General features: G+C 43.8%; 4 protein-coding genes across 5 annotated transcripts; all 4 read left to right on the top strand.

The window, feature by feature from the left end:
* Window positions 1-577: 577 nt before the first annotated feature.
* slain1a (SLAIN motif family, member 1a) lies at window positions 578-11822 on the top strand. The gene is made up of 9 exons (XM_076747542.1): window positions 578-1255; window positions 2748-2884; window positions 6187-6303; window positions 7893-8003; window positions 8156-8305; window positions 8913-9242; window positions 9920-10108; window positions 10290-10623; window positions 10934-11822. The coding sequence occupies exons 1-9, from the start codon at window positions 804-806 to the stop codon at window positions 11007-11009; spliced, it is 1896 nt and encodes a 631-aa protein (XP_076603657.1). The 5' UTR covers window positions 578-803; the 3' UTR covers window positions 11010-11822.
* Window positions 11823-11950: 128 nt separating this feature from the next.
* On the top strand, window positions 11951-13722 carry LOC143330781 (uncharacterized). The gene is made up of 4 exons (XM_076747543.1): window positions 11951-12196; window positions 12621-12694; window positions 12771-12934; window positions 13308-13722. Exons 2-4 carry the CDS (start codon window positions 12674-12676, stop codon window positions 13540-13542), a joined length of 420 nt encoding a protein of 139 aa, XP_076603658.1. The 5' UTR covers window positions 11951-12196; window positions 12621-12673; the 3' UTR covers window positions 13543-13722.
* A 1110-nt stretch (window positions 13723-14832) lies between these two features.
* kbtbd7 (kelch repeat and BTB (POZ) domain containing 7) lies at window positions 14833-19183 on the top strand. The gene is made up of 2 exons (XM_076747655.1): window positions 14833-17834; window positions 17885-19183. The coding sequence occupies exon 1, from the start codon at window positions 15190-15192 to the stop codon at window positions 17062-17064; it is 1875 nt and encodes a 624-aa protein (XP_076603770.1). The 5' UTR covers window positions 14833-15189; the 3' UTR covers window positions 17065-17834; window positions 17885-19183.
* A 1010-nt stretch (window positions 19184-20193) lies between these two features.
* On the top strand, window positions 20194-22489 carry LOC143330451 (ras-related protein Rab-33B). 2 transcript variants are annotated; one of them, XM_076747064.1, is made up of 2 exons: window positions 20194-20477; window positions 20984-22489. In XM_076747064.1, the coding sequence occupies exons 1-2, from the start codon at window positions 20220-20222 to the stop codon at window positions 21428-21430; spliced, it is 705 nt and encodes a 234-aa protein (XP_076603179.1). In that variant the 5' UTR covers window positions 20194-20219; the 3' UTR covers window positions 21431-22489. The 2 variants fall into 2 exon arrangements, with proteins under 2 accessions (XP_076603179.1, XP_076603180.1); XM_076747065.1 differs by having other exon boundaries at window positions 20207-20477; window positions 20990-22228.
* Window positions 22490-22719: the final 230 nt, after the last annotated feature.

Genomic DNA, 22719 nt, shown 5'->3' with positions numbered 1-22719 from the left:
TATTTTATTGGCTGGTCCCAGTATTTTTAGACTCTATATACAGTCGATATCTAACTTTGACTAGGCTACCTTATGGTTACTTAAATGAATTCATAAGTAATTAGATTTTCCTGCAGCAGAAATGCATTCCTTACAGTATGGAGTCTTTGAAAGAGTATTTGGACTTTAATTCAGGAAAAATAGAGCAGAAATGACATCTAAACAATTACATTAATAGATTTTTTTTTTTAATGATATAACTTTGCAAACCATTTTAGAGACTTCTCCATTGGTTTCTGTGATGGGGGATAGTGCTGGGAGGACATGGATACATGACCTCAGCATTTCTACAGTGAAATAATGATATTCGAAATGAATTTCAAGTTTGCACTCATAGGCTACTAATTTGTACAAAAAAAAAGGGGGGGGGGGGTGTCAAATATATTCTGGCGCGGATTGATAAGTGTCAAAAATACCGCTTCCATCCACTGTATTTCAAAACTGTGAGGACAGCGTCCATAACGAGGACTTCCTCAGCAGTGGTGTGATGGGAGTTTAACTCCAAGCTGCTGACCAATCAGATGCAGGCTGTGCAATCATCCCAGGAGCAGCAGCAGCAGCATCAGTGTGTGTGTGTGTGTGTGTGTGTGTGTGTGTGTGTGAGAGAGAGAGAGAGAGAGAGAGAGAGAGAGAGAGAGAGAGAGAGAGAGAGTGTGTGTGTATAGTAGCCTCAAACGGGGGAATCTGGACACCCTCTCCGGATTGAATAGGACCCTCTGCAGGCAGGCCGTGCTTTTTGCCCCTCTCAATGTGCTTTTTACCAAATGGAAGCAGAGGTGTTGAACCCCCAGATGATGGCAGACGTCAATGGCAACAATAAAATCACCAACGCAGAGCTGGAGGTATTAAAGCTTCAGGAATTGGTCCGAAAATTGGAGAAGCAAAACGAACAATTGCGGACTCGAGCGAACGCTGTAAACAATTGCTCCATCGGCCCTCATCTCCAGACCTCGTTGTCGTGTCTGAACGGAGGTACGTCGTGCCCGGGTGACAATTTCTCCAGTAAATATGGCATTCCGAGCCCGACACAGTCGCATCCGTGTGCCCCCGGACCCCGAGGTTCAGCGGAGGAGCCGTTCGCCTATTTTCAGCCGAGCTCGCTGCCTCCTGACGCCGCTGGGGAGGACAGCGGCGCCGCTGGAGCCACAACTGTTTTGGATGAGGTTGATGTTTTGGACCTCAACATCGTGCTCCCTGTCGGAGAGCCTGATAGCTGGTAAACTGCTCTGCTTCTCTCAGCCACTTCATTGCAGCTTCGTATTTGTGAGTTCACAGTGAAAAGCTTGTGCTTCTCTGACCCTGATAGATGCTTCATAGGCCACAGGATTGTCAACCACCACAGTTTTGCCACATTACGTGTAATGCTACCCTCTTATTGATTGATTCCTATCGATCCATCTCCTGGTGGGACAGACTTGCAGACCCTGGCAGGCAGAGACTTCTTAGAGGAGGAAAAAAGAACAAAAACAGATTTGACTCAAGCTATGGGCATCCCAGAATGCACTGTGCATGCAGCATAGGTATCTGTTCAGAGTAAGACAGCAGTAGGATGAAATTAGAAACAATGACCCCCTTCAGCCTGCGATCAAACAGCTCGGCTTTGTGTGTAGTGTTCAGCCCCAGGCTGAACTACTTTGAAGCCTGTATCTGCTGACTTAGGTAGCTCACACACTGACATGCTGCCTACTGAACCATCTCCAGCTTTATGAATCTGGTGTGATGATGTGGAAAATGTAGCACACAGCCGAACGCAGCACTCGCCCACTGTGTCAGTATACCCTCACTCCGTTTATCGTAACTAATTGACCCCAAAGTCAGCGTATCACCATGGCCCAGTAGCCGAGTGAAATGTCAGGTCGTCTTGGTTCTTCTTCCTCTGCTTGGATGCAGAGTGACACATCATTTTTTTTTTACGACCCAGTGAGGTCAGATTTTAGGAGTGTGTCACTCCAGTGTAACGCAGCCACTCACACATATAGATTTGCTTTACTGATTTACGTTAGAATCATTATACGTTAGATCAGACAGCTTGTTTCACCCGCGTCATTCAGTGGTCAGATACAGTACGTACCACTGATAGCAAGCAGCCGATAAAATGGGGGTCCAGTTTCCTGAAGTGATCCATTTCTCTGAGGCACACATATCCTCAGACATAAGAAGCTGAAGCCACAGGGAATATTTTGCATTTTGTTGTTGAAAAAAGACTGAGACATTGAATCGATCATCCAGATAGTTTCTGATTAACTGTGTGTTACAAATCTCTACTACCCACAATGAGAGGAGGTGACATCCTAAACCCTCCTGTTTCTCACTGTGGCACTCACATCCTGTGCATCACTGCTGTGAGTGAAGCTGTCACTGCTTGAATTTCTGTTTACAGTGTTGGTTTCTGAGTTTATGTTGTTGCCAGTAAAATGTCAGTTGCTCCCTGTGGAAATTAGGAACTTTTAGGATGTATTGGCACTTGGATTTTATGAAAATGACTCCCTGTACGCAGTCATGGGTTTACCTTTGTCATAAAGTCGCCCTTACCTCAATGGGCTGCCCTGAGAAATATTGCCACTGTAAAACACGTCCCACCAGATCTCTGTGGTATACAGTAAAACAGCCTCTGCCTTCTTTGACTTCAGATCTCTCTGTAAAGTAACAATATGGCCTGTGCTGTAAAGGTGTCAGGACTAAACTGTGGCTTATGTTGTGCGTTCCAGGCTGTATGTGAGTCCCAAAGCCCAGCTGCAGGGTGAGAGCGTCCTCAGCCCTCTCCAGTGGTGCAGGCAGGTACTGGACCACCCGGGACCGGAGGTGGAGCTGGCTAAGATGACCCTTTGTCACAGACTGGACCAGGGTACAGTGTATTTTCCTCTCAGATTAACAGCCTTCATCTGCGGCCACATCTGGACATCTGTCTCTGCGGCTGTTGACATGTGATCATAAGCTGTGACACACTTCAGCCACAAAATGTCTCCACGTGCAGCAGGATTTCTGCTGCGCTGTCTGAGCGGCGGGAGTGTTCCTCTGCTCTCAGCTCAATGGTTCCCAAAACTTCTGACCATTTAACTCACTCTCTTTAAATTTATGGCTTTTATAGTACCACAGCCACCTTCCCACGGAGTGATTATTTCTGTGATAATTGGAAGGACTCCCATTTACACTTATCAGTATCTCCAGAGAACAGTTAAGATTGATTTAAGGGATTTGTTAATCCGCTGATATGAAAACCATTCCATTTGGAGGAACTCGTGCTGTGCTGCTGGATGGCATTACACTGCGTTAAGTGGGAAACAGCGCAGAGGGGCTTATAAAGCTGTGGTGAAATGATCATTACACTGCACCACCAGCAAGTAGTTCTGCATACACGTGCTTTCAAGGAATTTTTTCAAGGAATGTTGAGAAAGCTGAATTTTAAATTCAAATTCATGATTTTGAAATATTAAAGGAATATATTTTAAGGCATATGCTTAGTCACTTTCTTGCCCAGAGTTAGAAGATACTGCTCTTACATGTATGTTCAAAATGTAGCTGAAGCCAGCAGCATCTTAGCTTAGCTTAGCTTCAAGACTGGAAACAGGGGGTAACAGCTAGCCTGGCAGGTAACCGGTGGAGAGTCTAGAAAGCCACTGCTCCCATTAAATAGTCCATGTAGTCCCCCTTAAAGTCAAAAATTGTCATCTTTACTTTTTTTTTTTTTTTTTTTGAAGTGGCTGGTAGGTGGATTTTGTTGCTGTCTGACAGGACCAGGCTAACTGTTTCCTGTTTTTATGCTAAGCTAAAATATCCGGCTGCTATCTCCAGCTTCATACTGATCCGACAGACATGAAAGTGGTATCGATCTTCTTCTCTAACTCTCAGCAAGAATTCAAATATGTGTTTTCTCCAAAATTTTGGACTACATTCGAATATGGTGCTCAGTGACTATGTGGTGGCAAAGCCTAAACTTAAAGCCACTGACGGCACAGATGAGGTAGTAACCGAGTGTCCTCAGTGTACTGCATGTCCGCTGAAACAAACACAGTCCAAACGTTCCTCCGTCTGCCTTCACATGGTACATTTATTGCTCAAAGCTGACAGATTTTCAACCGTTGATGCAAGGAGCCGTGAGAGGAGTCATTTCATCATAAAGCCAACATTTTCATCAGTATCTCACCCTCTTATTTACCCTGTGTGACGGTCAAAACTGCCCCGCAACACCTGACACCTCCTTGGAAGTTCCTATCCATATCCTATACTATTCACAGCACAGAGGTGACACCACATGTACAACTTGGCTAGCTACAAACAATACACCAACTCCACTTTAGGAAATGGCTCCTATAGGGTATGTTCACTGTACATGCACACTAGAGTCCTGGTTTTGATTATATTTAAAATATACTTGAACATTCACATGGCTCAGACTAATACCTGGTTATGAAGCTCCCTGTATACATGATTCTAACATTACCCAGGTTTTCTGATCGCCTGTGGTGTTGCTGTCTTTGACTCATCCACATCGAACAGATCTGTCATTTCTCTGCTCACTGAGTCACCTTAACAGTTGAAGACGAGCCCAATTTGGTTTTCGCTGGATTTTTTTTTTCTAATCATCAGTAATGTAGGACGAGAGCGAAGATAGAATTTAATCAGTGCAATACCACCGTCAGACTTTCATTTTCATTTCAGCATGGAGACTATTGTTACATCATTTGACTAAACCTATAAGTCAAGGAGGCTTCTTCACTCATGGCAGACCTGGATACAGTTTTTATCACAATATCCCGGTGTCTCAGCATTTCAGATGATGTTCATCACACACAACCAGGATACATGAAAGACCCTTCATTACCAAAGATACTAGTGTGCCTCTGAAGGACGTTTGCTGCTGGACCCAGTTTTAGATTTGGTACTTTACAGTTTCTACACTCATGCACAGGGATATGGTTGCCATAGAAACCATGCTTACATTAACTGGGTTTTTGAGGCCGATTTGCCCAGCACTCACTGCTCAAACAGCCTGCACAAGAGACTCTTGTACTGCTGCATGCACGGGTTTCCACCGTGTGTATGTCCCCGTGTGTGCTTTGGTTTGAAGAGTTTACGAGTTAAGAGATCAGTTATCCTCATATTGTGAATCTGTTGTGATTCACTAATGTGTGTTTGTTAGTGTTTGTTTGGATGTTCATTACTGTGTGTGAGTACGGTTCAAGGTCCTCTTCTCTCTCTAAAGCTGTATTCAGCGAAGGTTGGCTCTCCTCCTCTGGGTCATGAATACATCCTTGTCTCTGAGCTTCAGTAGCCGTTGTTTGTGTAACTTGCTGTGAATGCTAGTTTTATCCAGTAGTGGTTGAGCCTAATTGTGTCAGGAATGCCAAATGCTGCTCTCTGACAGGTGTGTGCCACTCTGACTACCAATCAGTGGGGGCGAACGCGGTGTTTACACACTGAACACACATTATCTAATGTCAGTCGTGTCACTCCAAACCAAATTCACTCACTGCCAGGCAGCATTGATAAGTACCACTTTCTAATAAGGCATATTCTGTTCACTGTTTGTAAGTGGTGACTTATTGTTATTTATCAAGGCTTTACTGATTGCTAATAAGCCATTAAAAAGGACATTATTTGAGCTGACAGACAAACCTGGCAACCCAAAATCAGTAGGATATCAAGCTTTCCATATCAGTAGTTTACTGATTTATAGACTTTATTATGTTTTAACCATTATAACCTTTAAACCTTTAATAAAGTATATGTAATGACGGTGTTGTACCACAAAATTAATACAACAAAAAAAAGTTATTTAAGCAGCATAAATGTGACTTCCTTCCCCAAAGTAGACCATAGTAGATCTCATTCTAATTTTGGGAATGGGTTGTAGCCTACATGCACAATCCCTGCTTATCCTAAGAACCCTCTAAAAACATCTGTAGTTTAGCCCAATAAGCTGCAGCAGTAAGCTAAACCTCGTCTTAGTGCATCAGCCTCTTCTGTGACCCAATCATTTAAAACATCAATACTGATCTGCAAAAAGCAGATTAACATTTGGCCAGAGTGTGTTGAAATATAATCGATGCACTCTGTATGTGTGTGTGTGTGTGTGTGTGTGTGTGTGTGTTGCATGGTAAAAAAAAAACCAGACTAACATGTCCTTCGCTGCGATCTTGTGTCTAGCTAAGCGGAGGCGAGGACTCTCCTCCGTCCGTCCATACAGCTGCATAGAGGGGCTCTCCACCCTCAGCTGCCCCGTCCTGCCTTACACCAAATCTGCTGCACTAACCGAGTCCCCAGGTAACACAAACATGTGCCTACACCTGCATTTAACTCCTGCTAACCACTAAGAGTCACTAACTTCTGATGGGCTTCTGAGGATTACACAGATCAATAATACACACTAATCTGTTCTGTGGCTTAATTAGGCGGACTGGTCTTAAGTAAACTGCTTGGTCTCTGTAGATCGTGTGTGTGTTTAACACACATCAGAGAGGGCCAATATTTAGAGAACCAATATCATTCATTGAGATGACCTTTGCAAGAGAAAAAATATTGCTGATTTTGGCATTTGTTTTACTGCTGCAACGATCAACTGAGTCAATGAATTGATTAGTCGATTGACAGAAGAGAGGTCAGTGAGTTCAGCTCATTACAACCGACTGATCATTTCAGTTGCTTTTCAAGCCAAAATGGTTATTATTAGTAGTGTTAAGCTGTTATTGTGTTTTATTATGTTGGTCCAGACTGAAATATGTCAAACATGAATACATTTATTACCATGAAATTGTGATGTAGAGGTATACATGGTCCCAAGAGGATGAATCCTTAAGGCTTTAGGTGATCCTCTGATTTTTTCCTGCAGTGCCATCAGCAGGTTACATTTTGAACTAACCCTGTAAAATATCTCAACACGTATTTGATGGATTTGCACAGAGTTGTGTGTGCTGTCTTTAGGGCAAAATTTCAATTTGTTTGTACACAAATACATGCAAAACTAATGACATTCCCATGAGCCGTAGTTGTACTTGCGAATTAGCAAATGTTAGCATGCTAGTATTCAAAAACTAAGACGATGAGCTGCATGTTAGTATTGCCATTATGAGCACGTTAGCATGCTAAGCATAGCCTCACAGAGACACTCTAAGTAGGCATAATCTCTTTCATTTTTACTGAACCAGGGTAGTTTCACTGAGTCTCTCTTTTCTTAAACGCCCGTCTCCACATTCACACAGTTACACACAGTGACACATTGAAACTGCCCAGTACAACCTCAGTCTGATCTGCTGGCCTCTAAACAGTGCTGCTTTTTCATTTTCCCCATCCAGTTTCATCCTGCCATCCAACCCGGCAGTGCCACCCTTCAGGCCACTGTTGCCCTCATTCTGAAATCCAACATAACAATAATGACAAATAACAAAATAACTGAAATTTTCAAAGAATGTGCTCATGAAGACAGATTAGCTCACATTTTGGCCTGACATTTGAAGTCTCTTAAACTTTAGATGTAACAGTCTTCATTGCTCACTGCTCCAATTAAACTCCTTCTTTGAACCTTGTGGTCTCCATTTAACGTCCAAATTAAGAAGACAGCAAAGCCAAAAGCATCTGTTGCTTCCAAAATGCTTCCGGAGCTCACTGTATAAACATAACCCAGATTCTTAAACAACCTGTTACTTGCAGTTTACAGTCAGATTACAGCAAATTCCAGGGAAGAGATTATAAGGTCATGGCCTCAGACAGATGGAGACAAGCAAGCTCCACCGGAAAACAACCCTCTGCCTGCTCATCCATATTTTATATCAACACTAATGTCGTAAAGTGAGTGTTCGGCTGGTCATCAGTGATTGAATCTTTGCTCTCCTCTGCTGTGTGTCTCTCCTTCCAAGCCCCATTGCCACCATCAGGTCCGTCTTTTCTCCAGTCGACTCTCCCGCTCAGGCCCAGCTGCAGCCTCAGTGACAGAGCGCCCACCTTCCTATCAAACTCCGCTCTCCACAGTAAGACCTCGCCGACAATCTGTCCTCTCTGCTCTGCCATTCATTTCCGCACTTATACACACTTAAACTTGTATCAGATGCATGTTGTTCAAATCGCTGCAGTCGTCCCTGTTTTTCTTGGCTATAGAAAGTGTGTGTGTGTGTGTTTTTAGATGTGGGTCGCCGGCACGCAGCGATCAGCCCCCAGTCTTCCCTGGACAGTGAGGTTGGGGTGTCAGAGCTGGAGGACGACTCCATCTCGATGAGTTACAAACTGCAGGACATGACAGATGTGGAGGTCATGGCACGACTTCAGGAGGAGAGTGAGTTGACTTTCTGAATGTCTCGAAGGCCCTACGGGGGGCAGAGAAAACCACATATATCATATATCGTCCCTGAAAATGGACCTGAAGTTTGAAGTGAATAAGTCACCACTGCAAATTCTGCTGCTGTAGTTTGCATGCAGATAAACAGCATTTGTCCACCTGTATGTATTGAATATATATGATTATCTTAGTTTTCTTTTCATCAGTGCTGTGCTGTTTGCAACACAATTCTGCTTTCTGTCATAGAAGAAAAAAAAAATCACATTCGAGGAGGTGGGACCAGGTGACCACAATAAGGATGCACTATTCAGTCGCTTCAAATGATTTTGCTTATTTTTTTAACCTGATTTGGCCTCTGTGTGCTCTGAAGATGAATATTTGACCTTTGAACAGTTGAACTTCAGTTTGCAGTCACAGATGTGTTGTTTTGTTGTTAAATTATGCAGGAGATTTCAGAAAAACACTTTCCTGTATCAGTCTGAACCGGATTCAGAGACTGAATAATGGATGAGGGGCGCCTCCACGTGGAAATGTATCATATACTGTACGAGGTTCAGGTCGATGTTTTTTCCACGGATCAAAGCACTGATCTGTCGCCCTGCAGGTCTCCGACAGGACTACGCCTCTACCTCAGCCACAGCCAGCCGTCGCAGCTCCAGCTTCTCCTTACACTCCCTCAGGCGCAGCGAGATGGATCTGGAGGAGGAGGACGAGGAGGACGAGGTGTACGACCAGCTCCCTCCTCCGCAGCCTCGGCTGTTCCGCACAGGGTCTATGCAGCGGGGCAGCCTGCCCCACTCTCACACCTTCTCCAGTATCAGAGACTGCAGACGCAGCTCAGCCGCACCTCAGTTTTCACTCAGTGGACTCTCCCAGTACCATGGACCCTCCAGCCTGACCACAGAAACACACACAGCATACAGGAATAGCACAGGTGAGTGCTTAATGAGCTCCTTGTTCACTTGAAGTTGTGAGATCTCTAAATATCCTCCTGAAAAACATTGTGACTAGGCTTCAGGTTTTTTCAGTGGAATGAATATAAATGTCCCAATTCAGACTGAAAGCATCTTAACAGAATTACCCACATTCAAGGCGTCCCTAATTTCTGACCAGACAAGTTCTGTATGTGCCAAGAAGGATTTAAAGAGTGCTCTTGGTTACAGGATTTAAAAAGCATCCTCGGTGAGGGTCAGTGTGTCAGTGTACTCTTTTCTGTCAGTAGCATGAGATGGCACTGATTTGACTTCTTTTAACGAAGTCGGACGGGATGGGAATAGTTTGGGAAATTTTGTCAAATATGCTCATTTGCTTTCTTAGCAAAGTCAGTTAGTTAGCATCCTGTTAGCTTCGCTTATCATGAAGACAAGCTCACTAATTAACATGTATTATCTTGTTTGTTTAATTTGTACAAAAATCAAATTGAAAAAAATGGCAAGTTTTGCTTTTACAAGAGGTTATGTGCAGGGTTATTTCGTGGCTGGTGACAGCAGTGACTTCCATATTCCCCAAAAATGTTAACCTGTTCCTTTAATATTGGAAATGTAAGTGAAAAACTCCAAATGGAGTTGACGCCGACAACACCTGATCTGGTTTGTTGATATTTGTGTGTAGACAAGCTACGGAGAAGCATGCCCAACCTGATCCGAGCTCCCAGCATGCCCAGTGTTCCCAGTATTCCATGTCTGGCTTCCCCCGTCAACCCACCCTCCCACGGTCCCTCCTCCTTGCCAACGATATCCTCCCTGCGGAGCAGCCAGAGCTTTGACTCATCCAATGGGCTCGCTCGACTCCAGTCCTCCAGTAAGACTCTTTTCTGAAAGTCTATGAATAAATCAGGCACACGCGGCTCATTTTTATTCATGACTGAATGTCGAGCACTGTTTTCTGACTGCGATGCTATTCCAAATGCAGTAATTGTAATTCTGTCACTGACGTTCCACTTGCTTTCATCTGCAGTAACTATTCGCTTGCTGTGTTTCAGTTCCTTCCCCAGGGCAGCTCAGTCAGAGAGTCCAGAGCGTGGGCAACTTCCCCACCACTCCCCGACACCCACTAAAAGCCACAGCGTACGTAAGCCCCACAGTGCAGCAGGGCCCCACCTCCACCTCCCTGTCCACCTCTGTCAGTCTGCACTCCATCCCCAGCAGTGCTGCGCTGCCTCAGCCCCTCAAACTCAGCGGCAGTTTGGTACCACAGCCCCTCAAACTCAGCACCAACCCACCGGCTGTCCCTCGCAGCTCCCTTCCTCGCCCATCTTCCTTTGTGGGAACAAGTGGAGTTCCACGTGCAAGCAAAATCACCCAACCCACACGCAGGTGAGACCAGATACACTCTGTGCAGTCTGCACTGTAAAACCTTTTTAACATGGTGCTTTCTAAAACTGGGTTGAAGCTGTGTCCCAAATCTGCACTGCATTCTAATTTTAGCTATGCTAAGTTTTGAGCATGCAGGGTGTTCATGCTAGAATAGCGACACAGTAAAGTACACTCACTTTGCATGTACTGTTCTCCCACAGTCAATAGAAATGCAGGGGCTACCCACAGCTGGAAAAAATACAGATAATGCATCTTTTGATTTGGTTCATTCATTCATGTATTCATTTGACTTGTTTCTTTCTGCCTGCAGTTTGCTGACCCCTCCAAAGAGCCTGGCTGCCCTGAGCGCCCTGAGGGATGGCAGCTGGAAAGACGGCTGCTACTGAACCCAAATAAAGAGACGTTGAGGAGGTGCACAGGGTAACGCTGCATGGGACCCGACTGATCTAAAAGTTTGCCATCAGGAGGGCCCATTCTTGGGCTGCGACCCAAGAGAGAGTGACTGTTAACATTTGTAAAAGGCACTGCTCTTCGCTGAAGGATGAAGTAGTGACTGAGAAGAGTACAGGTCCAGCAGGCTGGATCGTTACTTCACTACCTGCTGAAACACAGACTGACCCACGATGACTCAACCTGGCAATACTCTGATAATCAGTTGTTACATGTAAACTGGATCTTCTTTGATATGTGTTTTTTGAGTTTCATTGTGGATAGTTAAGGCTTTCATTCGACAGAATGAACATTTCTCCCTGGTTGAAGGCTTAGAAAAGAATAAGCCACGCTCTTGTACATGCTTTTAATGAGTTCATCTGACTAATTTTGCATTTTTTGTCAGACTGTGGTGTGAGATATGAAGTCGAACCATTTGTTACATCCCGTGCCTGTTAAAGTAGTGTTACTCATGTCAGTTATATTTATTGGCTGGACCTCGCAGCACTTTTGATTAGAGTTCTGATTAACACATTGAAGTAAATGATCTGCTTTGTTTCTTACATACGACGTTCAGTTAAAGTAAGTGTGCACACATGATCTTTTGGCTACTTCCTTTTGATTATTGTTTACATAAGAGCTGAGATTTTTAATGTTCTTTGATAAACGCTGCAATGATATTGCACATAGAGCCCTGATGCTTTTTATGGATGACAAGAATTTAAAGAGGAGGTGAGTTTTTAAAGTGAATAAAAGCCTTTCAAAATATTTTTCTATTTCCCCTGTCTGTCTTGAACATAGTTCACTTAATGGTTTAAAGTATCAAGAAAATAAAGGTATTTCTCACAGGGTTTAACTCTAATGCATTGTTACCCAACTGTGCACAGTGACAGCTGACATTCTGTAACAATAAGTAAGTACTGTACTTTTTGAGTGAATGGCGTTTATTGGTTTATTTAAAAGCCACAATTGATGTTAACCATATGTGTTTTTAAAAAGCATTGCTGTACATGTGGAAGCTTCTTATTTTGACTAAAGACAGAACATTTGTCACCTGTTTGTCTCAACTGAAAATGCATTTTTCCAAAAGCAAACGCATTGTCTTGTAGGCCCAACTGTGAAGCTACAGACCTTCCTTGTAAAGGTATGTAATTGTCTCAGTGTAACTTTCATGGTAAAACAACAGGAATCACCTCCCACTCTGCAAATGTACAAATCCATGCAAACAACTCCTGATAATCTGTATTAAGTCCTCTAAAATATAACTGCAATAACTTGTCTGTAATTGCAGCACAGTAGATTTGTTTACCTGGTAGCAAGTGAGGGTAGTTTAACCTGACAGTTGTTAGCTCCACCAGAGCTCCTGCAGCTTAAGTGACTAATGTTTAACAGATTAGTATGTTGATGGTGAATCTCCCCAGTAACACTCAAACCACGCTCATTTTAGCAGACTGCACCTTTGGGTATGTCAAGACCATCTCTACCTGCTATCTGGAATTTTGGTCTAAATGTATGTTTATTATACCGCAATCAGTGACATCTGTGCATCTTTATCTTTGTTAAATCAGGTTTATGAAGACATTTACGGAGTGGGACTCGCACTGCTGATCTTTTGGAGATAATGCCCAACAAAGCCCAGGAGGTATGTGCAATTTGTTTTTATTTTCACTTTTGTGTACTTTAAATCAACAAAGATATTCCGCTAACATTTGTTTCAGGATGCTGTAATTAACCTGAAGACGCTGCAGGAGATTTCCAGCCAACTTGGTTTTGAGTGGACGGTTGTGGCGTATGAGCTTGGCTTCAACAGAACTGAGATAAGGCGATTTCACACCAAATCGACAGAGAAGACTGTCCAAGCTTGGAGCATGTTGGAAAGCTGGTACGGGGTGTGTGCATGTGTGTCTGACTTGATGATGTGGTAAGATTTTGTCAATGTCAGATACTGCAGCAGATACTGTATATTGTAAGATCAACATAGGGATATCATCATGGGGGTGTTTGTCCCATCATTCTGTGAATTTTGCTTAAAATTTTATATTTAAAACCTACATTAATGGATCATTTGAAACAGTTGCATATGTTATAGTTTCAGGTAGATACTCAGGACTTAAGCTCTAATGGGCTTTGACTTTTGAACTTTCTACAAATTGCCTCACTCTGATAGAACTCCATTGTGCTGTATCTATCACTGACTTTCTCCTGATCCCTTCATCAGTCTCAAATGCCTCTCAGATGTCCATCTTTATTCACAGGTATGAGAAGTCATGGGACAAGGTCAATAAGACCAAGCTGCTGCAAGACGGACTGGAGCGAGCAGGAAGACGGGACCTGGCTGAGAGGCTGCGCTGCCTCCACTGGGGTCACCAGAAGCTGAGCCGCAGGGTTGAGCTGCCCTCCGCTTTTCCCTTCCTCATCACAGTCCACAAGACCATCCGCAACCAAGACGCACTACGCAGGATCAACGACCTCAGCCGTAGATATACTTAAAACTGGGTGAAAATACTTATAGCTGTGGCTATGCCCATATTTGTTACTCTACAAGCATACAGTATAGTAGGTGATAGAGCACACTGTAAGTTATTTGAAATAAATGTATTAAATGTTGATGAAGAAACAACTTTACTTACTAATCAACTTTACTGGCCAAGCATGTTGACACATAGGTAAGTAGGCAAGTAGGTATCAAAAAATTTGATAAAAGCAATGGACAACAAATATATAATATGTATGTGAAAGTCAACTCTTTGTGTAAATTGTGTAAGGTCCCAGTATGCCTGTTACTTTATATAGGCAAGTAATGCAGGTGTGCTTGGTAGTGCAAAGAACAAGGATCAGTATTGTACAGCTAATGTAATAAGTTACTCTTTGTAGTTTATCTCACTCAATCTGCTTAAACAAACATCTGTCAATAAAAGGGCATTATTGTTACTGAGCAATGTGTATGTTCATTTACAGCAGAATTGAAAAGTATAGTGAATTTTTTCATATTGCTGGACAGATGGATGATTTACTCATGAGTATGATGGCATCCTTTTGTTTGGTTGTTTTGGCATACCGTGTTCTTATAATGTCTGCCAGAGGGGAGAAATAATAAATAACCGATCCCAGGTGTGGTGGTGGCATCAGACTTGAATATCAATTGCAAATGGGTTTAACTCATCTTTTCAGTCACAGAAGTTAATTTATGGGTCATTTCTACACCTTGGTTTTCATGTGGATTAAACAAACAAGATGTGGTGTGTTAATTATTTAGTTTATTACTACTACTACTACTACTAATAATAATAATAATAATAATAATAATAATAATAATAATGATAATAATAATAATAATAATAATAATAATAATAATAATAATAATAATAATAATAATAATTCACGTTTAATATTGGCAGCCCCGGACCTGAACCTATCTCGATCAACCAAACTAGTTCGACCCAGTTACGCTAACCAATCAAAGAGGTGAAGCCTTTCTTAGCAAGGTTGTGTGAGCTAGCAGTGAGCCAGAGCGGAAGTCAGGCAAGATTGCCTTCAAAGTCAAACATTACATTTCTTTCATTTTGGGTTAAAACAACTAATTTAAGAAATTGAAATTGGCAAACGTTAAAACCGATGTCAAAATAATAAGGAGTGTTTTTATTGAATTGAATATAAAGTCAAACGAAGGGGAATCCATACATCACTTTTACATGACATAGGGCTTTATTTTGTATATTTCTCCCGGAAATAGTACCGACTCCGGCCAAATGACAGTGTTATTTTACGAGAGCCCTGACCATCTCCTACACTCAAAACAGATGACAGCATTGACTTGAAAGACCAAAGAATATATTGACACTACTGCCGCAGTGACTCTCGATGTACAATTTTTAGATTTTGTCCGATTTAAACTCGACAGTATGACCACTTGCAGACCGAGGACTGCTGGCTTTCAGACACACAGGCGACCGTTCAGCTGCTAAATCGCTGGTAATGTATTTTCCCCCGAATATGTCTGATTTTCTTCTCTAAACGGATGTGTCATCATCAGCGCACGGACCCCTTCTCGTGATTGAGCATGTTAACCGCGTGACAGCGGGATATTCGAAACCTTCACCGACGCAAAACAGCAAATCGCCCGCTGAACTTGCAGCAATGGCTTCGGCGCTGAGCTGCTTCAGTGGTCCCGAGGTGTTGGAGGACGTGAATCACGCCCGGGCTTTGATGAAAGAGTTGAAACTACTGTACGACTGTCGGCTGCTCGGAGACGTTACTATCGGAGTCGAGTGTGATGAGGAGGAGTCGCTGGAGCACAGCTGCGAGTCGGCCAGAGGTGACATTGACCAACTTTTCCTGTGCAGCCGCAACGTCCTCGCCGCCGCCAGCCCTTACTTCAAAAGCATGTTCACCGGGGGCTTAAACGAGAGCATGCAGGAGAGAGTGGTCATCCGCGGGGTGGACGCCGAGTCCATGTCTGTCATCATAGACTACTGTTACACGGGCAGGGTGACCATCACGGAGAGCAACGTCCAGAGGCTGTACGCGGCGGCCAACATGCTGCAGCTGGAGTACATCAGGAAGGCCTGCTCCAGCTTCATGACAAGGAGGCTGGACCTCTCCAACTGTGTGGGGATGCTGAAGTTTGCAGACACTTACGACAACCCTGAGCTGAAGGAGAACGCGCAAGCTTTCATAGCCAGGAACTTCAGCCAGGTGTGCAGTGGAGGGGAGCTCTGTGAGCTGGATTTGATGCAGTTAAAGGAGCTGCTGTCGCTGAACACTCTGGATGTGGACTGCGAGAGGAAGGTGTGCTCAGCCGCTTTGCAGTGGATAGAGGCCAACGCACCGCAGAAAAGGGAGGATGTGTTTCAGGCCCTGAAGTGTGTGCGCTGGAACCTGTTTGCAGAGAAGGACAAATGCTACCTGGAGGGCCTCATGGCGAGGCCTGCAATTGAAAAATACCTGGCATCTTTCTTCAACAGGTCCGCAGAGGACGGCTGTGGAATGTCTGACACTCTGGATGCGCCAAAGCACAGAATAGGCGTCAGTGCAAAAGAGATGATCCTCTTCTTCGGCCTACCCAACGACAACATCATGTGCTGTGATCCGTATTCAGAGGACCTGTATTTCATGGCTCCTCCTTTAGAAGACCTCAGCAGTCAGGATTACAAACGTTCCACCATGGAGTCTTTAATAGCCTGTGCCACACCTGAAAACAACTTATTCCTGGCCTCCCACCTCTCTAAACACTTCTGGCTGTACAACCCTGTGCTCAACAGCTGGCAGGAGTTGGCAGAGAGACCTCTAGGGAGGATACACTCAGGGATGGGCTACCTCAACGGCCATGTGTACCTCCTGGGAGGCAGAAATCCAGTGACGGATGCCAGACTGAAGGAGGTCGAGTGTTACAGCGTGCAGAGGAACCAGTGGACGTTTGTGGCTCCTCTGCCTCATTCTTTAGGTAAAATGCAGGTGGTGGCACTAAATGACCACCTGTATGTGGTGAACAAAAGGAGAATGCTTTGCTATGATCCCAAGAGGAACCGCTGGCGCCACTGTGGCTCGCTGAGACGAGACAAGCTTCACAAGGCCTGCGTGTTTCAGGACCAGATCATCTGTGTGTGTGACATCCCTGTGGTGAAAGCTTACAGCCCCACCAGGGGGGAATGGAAGAGGCTGGGTGACATTCCTATCGACAGCCGTGCTCTTAATTACCAGGTGATCCAGCACAACAACAAGCTGCTGCTCCTCACTCAGACTCTGCTGCAGCACAACAAGAACAGGGTCCTCATCCATGAATACGACCCAGCCAGGGACACCTGGAAGAACGTCATGGCTGTGTATGTGTCCACCCTGGGGCCCGTGTGTGTTTCAACACGCGTGTACCCAGCATGCCTGGGCTCTGCGCACAGCTTCTCCACAGAGGAGGACGACGACAGTGGCTCCAGCGCCGACTGGGACTTTGACGGGTTGACAGACGCAGACTCTGACTCTGGCAGCTCAAGCTCTTTCTCAGATGAGAACTGGTAGCGAAAATTTGTTCCTGTGTCAAAGAAAAGTTTAATTTATTTCTAATTTAATGGATTTTTCCAGGGGTCGGTCTGCCAGGAGAGGTCACAGATCAGATTCATTTCAGTATTAAGGCCAGTCATGTGTAGTAGAAGCCATCACTGTCTGTATTTCACCGGTCTGATGGTTATTTACCGAAGGAGAGAAAAAACTAAGCAAAGCTGGTTTCTTTTTTGTCATTTTAACACAGTTAGGACAAACTGCCATCAGACAAGGGCTTTGTTGTTCATGTCCTGACAGCATGAAGGACAGTATGATGTCTGGTGTCTTGTTCACACATCGACTGAAGACAGACACATGGTAGAAACAGCTGTTCAGCAGTGGGTTCCCCTGTAGAGTGGATGACCTGCTGAATGAAGGGTAAACCAGAAAGACTCCATTCCATAAAATTAGGGGACCAGGCAAGAGACAAATGGTCATGCTTAAAAAACACTGAAGCCTACACTTCCCACAATGCAGCGGTTTCCAAACCGAGGCTTCGCAGTGAAGATGCACAAGACCAAAGGAAAACTGAGACTCAAGTCTAATGTACTTGTTCGCATCAGAGACATGTCAACTCATCAAACAGGTGTTACTGACAAGATAATTAAGTGGCGCAACTGAGCTGCTGTTAATGTTATTACCTCCATCTGTGCTCTTCCTGCCATGACAAGTCAGAACGTCCTCTGGGAAACAGGCCTGTGAGTCGAATCGCTCTGATGCTACCAAGGCTATCGAGATTCACGCAGGAAGTAAAATGGCATTAACGGGATTAACAGCGTTTTGACAGGGTGGGGAAGAGAAAACGATGAGGCTCATCAATCAAATCCAAAATACAAAGTCGGACGTTCTTGCTCTTGAGGTCAATATTGCAGGCGAGCTTTGTGTCTTTTGTGTGTAACGCCTCAGCTATGTTTCCAGGTTCCTGAAGGGGTCATTACAGAAGGGTGTAGGAACCACTGCCATAGTGCATCTTAATTGCTTCCTTTTTTTTTGTCAGAGCCACATTCTTAACACTCCAAGCTCGCACAGCAGCAGAGATTTCTTTACACTCGACAACGCTCCTCCAGAGCTACAAAAGACAATGCAGGTGAAACCGTTTGCACCGGCTGAGTAGTGCTCCCCGTGACTGGCACGTTTACTTTAAATTGGTGGAAAGCCTGTGTCGTGTTGAAGTTTGTGACAGAAATACGTTTTATTCAGCTTGAAGAAATGAGCACGCCTGCTGACGGCCGGTGCAACATCATGATTGCGACTTTCGGGACATCAGGCAGCTCAAGTGCCTCGTGTTCATGACGACTCGTCATTTACAGGGCTTTAAAACCTGCTGTGCTTTTTACGCTGTCCATGCACACCGAGACGCCACACACGGCCCGTGTTGTGAAAACTACAGTATGAACCGCAGAAGCCAATGCACTGTATGCCCACTCAGGTTTAGGCTTCAGCCTGTATGCCATGATTGACTTCTTTTTGTTTTAGATGTTGTGAAATGAGGTGGTTTTGGTGACAAAAGATGCATTTTATGAAATTTATTTGAAGCTATATTATTGAGTGTTTGTGTGTGTTTTCTTATCTATGATTTTTTTTTTGTGGTAACTTAACATTTATGTTACAGTCAGGAATGAAAATTCACCAGTGTTTTTGAGTATTTGGTCCTGAGTGATTGTTTTAGTTGATGGACATTTTGTCTGCATGTAATAAAACTGTGTGGAAGCCGTCGTCCTCCCCGGCCACCGCGTACACTCATTGACCTGTTTATTGGTGTTTCTGGTCTGTTGCCGGCAAAATATCAGACGCCTCTCAGTACACAGTGCATAGCATCGACACTTCTGGAAAGCAGTTTCAATAAACTCTGAACATTAAAACCTTCCTGGAAGTAGGAATTATTACAGGGCTGTTCACTGAGATTGATTCGTTTAGCTAGTTGTATCTAATACACTGGTCAATGAGCTGTAATGTGTGGTGTGTGTGTGTGTGTGTATGTGTGTGTGTGTGAGAAGGTGAAGGGATGATTGCTTGTGCTAATACTCATGGTCTGGATTATAAAGCTGTTTTGGTGTACGGTATGTGTCAAATAAATATCGTGTCTGATGCAGAAGGAGCATTTGTGTGTTTGTGTTTTTTCCTATAATTGTATATTGTGTACATCAGTACACAACAAGAACACATGACATTTTAGCATTGTAGTATGACTGTCTTTGTATTGTACTACATGTTGAAACTGGAGGTTGCAGGGGGATGAATGAAGATGAGAGGATCTGTGGATGTAGTGACCGCAATGAGGTGGAAAACAAAATGTAGGCGCTGTCTGTTTCATCGTTTGCAACAAACAGTGTTTTAAAAATGGGACGTAACATATTTGGATTAGGATGGAGGATTGGAGTTTTAATTGAACACATTTTAAGTTTTCTTCCTGTTCTGAATATTTTGAAAGCATGAAATAGGACAATAACACAATAAAACATGCCACGTTTATGTGCGTTATATACTTTATTTCTAAACAGAACACAATGCAGTTCTTGTCAGTGTGTTTACTGACAAGAACTGGTGCATAAATATAGCTTTTGTTTGTGTTTGTTTACATTTGAATTTATGTGAGGCTGTGTGCATATCTTAGTTTAATATCCATGTTGGATACCAGCTAGGTTAGTATTTGTAGGTTGTACATGTTTGTATGAGGTCAGTATATTGTGCTGTACACGTAAGGCACTGTTTGCTTTGTTGTTTATGAACATGTCTGACTACTGACATGACATGTAAATGACAAGAAAATAAAACTTAACTAATTTGTTTAGTCATTCACTATACATACAGTATAATAAATTAAGGAAATGAAAGATAAATATTGAAAAGGAAAGTTTAAGCAAATAAAAATCCTTGCAGATAATAAGAAACAAACATAAGAAGGCAAATATATTTCTGTATTGTTTTAAGAACCGGTTACTATTTTATTGTCTGGCAAATTTATTCAAGAAAATATGGTTAGTGATGGTGGGTGATTGAAATAAATTGGAAAAATTGGCCCAAATTGTGAACACTGTCTCGACTGTGCAACACCTTCCTGTGACAGCTATTGGTCTTTAAAATTCTCGCGATGTTTCCGTACCGTTCACATCCAGACCGCGAGAAGATGAGCGATGGCAAGAGAAAACAAACCTGGGGAGGAATTTGACACCGTTTTCAGCCAAAACGACTCCTTGGAGCTCTCTTCTCACCACGACTATGACACATCTCAGGTGCGGATTTTCAAGATAATCGTAATCGGAGATTCAAATGTGGGAAAGACGTGTCTGACCTACAGATTCTGCGGGGGCACGTTCCTGAACAACCCAGAGGCAACGATCGGGGTCGATTTCAGAGAGAGGACGCTGGAGCTCGATGGGGAGAGTATCAAGGTGAGAGGATCCAGCACACACACCCACGCTTTAATGTCGCGCACACACACACCCCAGTGTCATGCAAGATTAACACAGCCATCTGCCTGAGCTGGAGGGCTCAGAGGAGAGACTGACCTGGAGCCTGTGTTCACACAGTCAAAGGGTGTGCACGATGATGGCGCCACCACAAAACACAGGCCCACCTCTGGAAAGAGACCAGCTGCAAGGCTAGGAGGGTCTACCATCCCTCAGTGAAATAGCCAGAATGCACAGCACCAGGACCAGCAAATCAACAAATGCACCATTTACTCCTGTTTGATTCCCGTTTGCTAAAAACAACACTGCCCAGCTTTTGCAAAAATGAAACTGTAAGTCTTTGACAGCTGGTCGCAGACTGGTCAGGAAGCATTGACAGATAGACTAAGGCATTGTTTGGAATAGGTTGACAGCAAGAACAATATCACACTTTCCGTTTCCTTTGAATGTTGTGTAGTCATATCAGTGTGTGGTCTCTGCTGTGCCAGTTGCAGATCTGGGACACTGCAGGTCAGGAACGTTTCAGGAAGAGCATGGTGGAGCACTACTACCGCAGCGTCCACGCCGTCATCTTCGTGTACGACGTGACCAGCCTCTGCTCCTTCGAGAGCGTCCCCGAGTGGATTGAGGAGTGCAGTCGACACTCTGTGGGGCCCATGGTGCCTCGCATCATGGTGGGCAACAAGTGCGACCTGAGGGACCGCCAGGAGGTCCCCACCTCGGTTGCGCAGTGTCTCGCCGACAGCTACAACTTCCCTCTGTTTGAGACTTCAGCCAAGGACCCTGCTGAGAAGGAACATGTCGACGCTATCTTTCTAACTTTGGCTTATAGACTGAAGAGCCATAAACCCATGAGACTGAAGCAGCTGAGTGAGAGCAGTGTCAGGCAACTGTGGAACCAGAGAGAGCAGGAAGCAGAAGTATGTCGATGCTGAGGTCACCGTTGTCCTGTGTGATTGTGCTCACAGTGTGCACAGTGGTTATCACGGGCTTCAGGAACAGTAATGGTGCTGAGGGAAGCAGTGTTTCTTCCTGAGGCCAAGACTGAAGTCAGAAGAGCTTCTTATGAGATAGGAAAGAAAGAAACCTCCTACAGTTTGTACCCTTTGCCCTGTGTGATGTGAGGCACAGCTAGTGACAGCGTGGACCGTTACATTTGCACAACGTTAAATCAACATTTCAATGAAATGCATGAATGGACATGGATGTATGCCAGACATGTGATGCTCAAACTGCACTTAAAATAAGCATTGCAGAGTGCACTTTAGTACCTAGACAAATTATATGCAATCAGCCATCTAGTAGCACGACAACTTATCTGCAGTTTCAATGCAGACTGTGAATTAAGGAACAAAATAGATTTCAGTGGAAAGGGACCAATAAGGTAAATTCAAACTGTGAACAAAGCTGTGCAATTGTTTTCTTTAACAAATCTCTTAAAGTAATATTTCAGCTCTTAAAAAATGAATATATAAAGCGCAGCATGATTTTGTGTCAGCTCGTTTACTCATGATAAAATGTAGCTGTCTCTTGGGACAAAGTGCATATCCACATAGTTCACTTAAAATGCGTGAGTGAAAACATGCTCAGCGGTCCTTGAGGATTGTCAAGGAAGGTATTGATGGTGTGAGGTAACATCACAACTGGCTTGTTTTTGCATGTGTACAATAATGCTAACACTTTAAGCGTGGAGATTGTGACAATGTTAAGCTGCAAATCAATAAAAGTGTTTTTATGAGAATATAGTTTTTACTTTTGAGTTTTCTGCTGTGTCATAATGTATTTATTATGTCTTAATTGGTTACTGTATTTCGGGATAAGGCCTGGAAAGCAGTAACTTCATCCAACCAGTCAGCCAACATGGATGACAAGTCCTGGAAATATTCAGAAAAACATGGAAATTGGAACATCTACAGTTCTATTATGACGTTGTTAATGAAGATCATGTGAAAGGTCCAAAACAGTTATTAAAGGGAGTTTAACCCCTTGTTATGAGCCTGTTTCCTCAGCTTCATTCCTAGTTTGCAATATTTGACTGGATTTAGCGACGACTAGTGGCCAACTTCTGCACAGCTACAGAGCGGATGATACGTTCGTGTAAACAGTTCCAGTTCAAAGGTGTCACCAACTGTTGATGTTATCTGTGAAAAAGAGTTAATCAAGCAACTCCGAAACGACATCAATGAATGTGTCAATGAAACAAATTTGGTAGCGTGACTCTGCT

The sequence above is a fragment of the Chaetodon auriga genome, chromosome 13, assembly GCF_051107435.1.
Source record: "Chaetodon auriga isolate fChaAug3 chromosome 13, fChaAug3.hap1, whole genome shotgun sequence".
Classification (NCBI taxonomy): domain Eukaryota; kingdom Metazoa; phylum Chordata; class Actinopteri; order Chaetodontiformes; family Chaetodontidae; genus Chaetodon; species Chaetodon auriga.
The sequence above is the reverse complement of the archived record's forward strand: the minus strand, read 5'-3'. Positions and strand labels throughout refer to the sequence as shown.

Bases quoted from the DNA above. Each gene is read 5' to 3' on its own strand.
- LOC143330451 (XM_076747064.1), top strand. From the start codon at position 20,220: ATGGCAAGAGAAAACAAACCTGGGGAGGAATTTGACACCGTTTTCAGC. The intron at 20,478-20,983 runs GTGAGAGGATCC...CTGCTGTGCCAG, and splicing joins TCGATGGGGAGAGTATCAAG to TTGCAGATCTGGGACACTGC.
- slain1a (XM_076747542.1), top strand. From the start codon at position 804: ATGGAAGCAGAGGTGTTGAACCCCCAGATGATGGCAGACGTCAATGGC. The intron at 6,304-7,892 runs GTAACACAAACA...TCTCCTTCCAAG, and splicing joins TGCACTAACCGAGTCCCCAG to CCCCATTGCCACCATCAGGT. The intron at 10,624-10,933 runs GTGAGACCAGAT...TTCTGCCTGCAG, and splicing joins ATCACCCAACCCACACGCAG to TTTGCTGACCCCTCCAAAGA.
- kbtbd7 (XM_076747655.1), top strand. From the start codon at position 15,190: ATGGCTTCGGCGCTGAGCTGCTTCAGTGGTCCCGAGGTGTTGGAGGAC.
- LOC143330781 (XM_076747543.1), top strand. From the start codon at position 12,674: ATGCCCAACAAAGCCCAGGAG. The intron at 12,695-12,770 runs GTATGTGCAATT...CATTTGTTTCAG, and splicing joins TGCCCAACAAAGCCCAGGAG to GATGCTGTAATTAACCTGAA. The intron at 12,935-13,307 runs GTACGGGGTGTG...CTTTATTCACAG, and splicing joins TGGAGCATGTTGGAAAGCTG to GTATGAGAAGTCATGGGACA.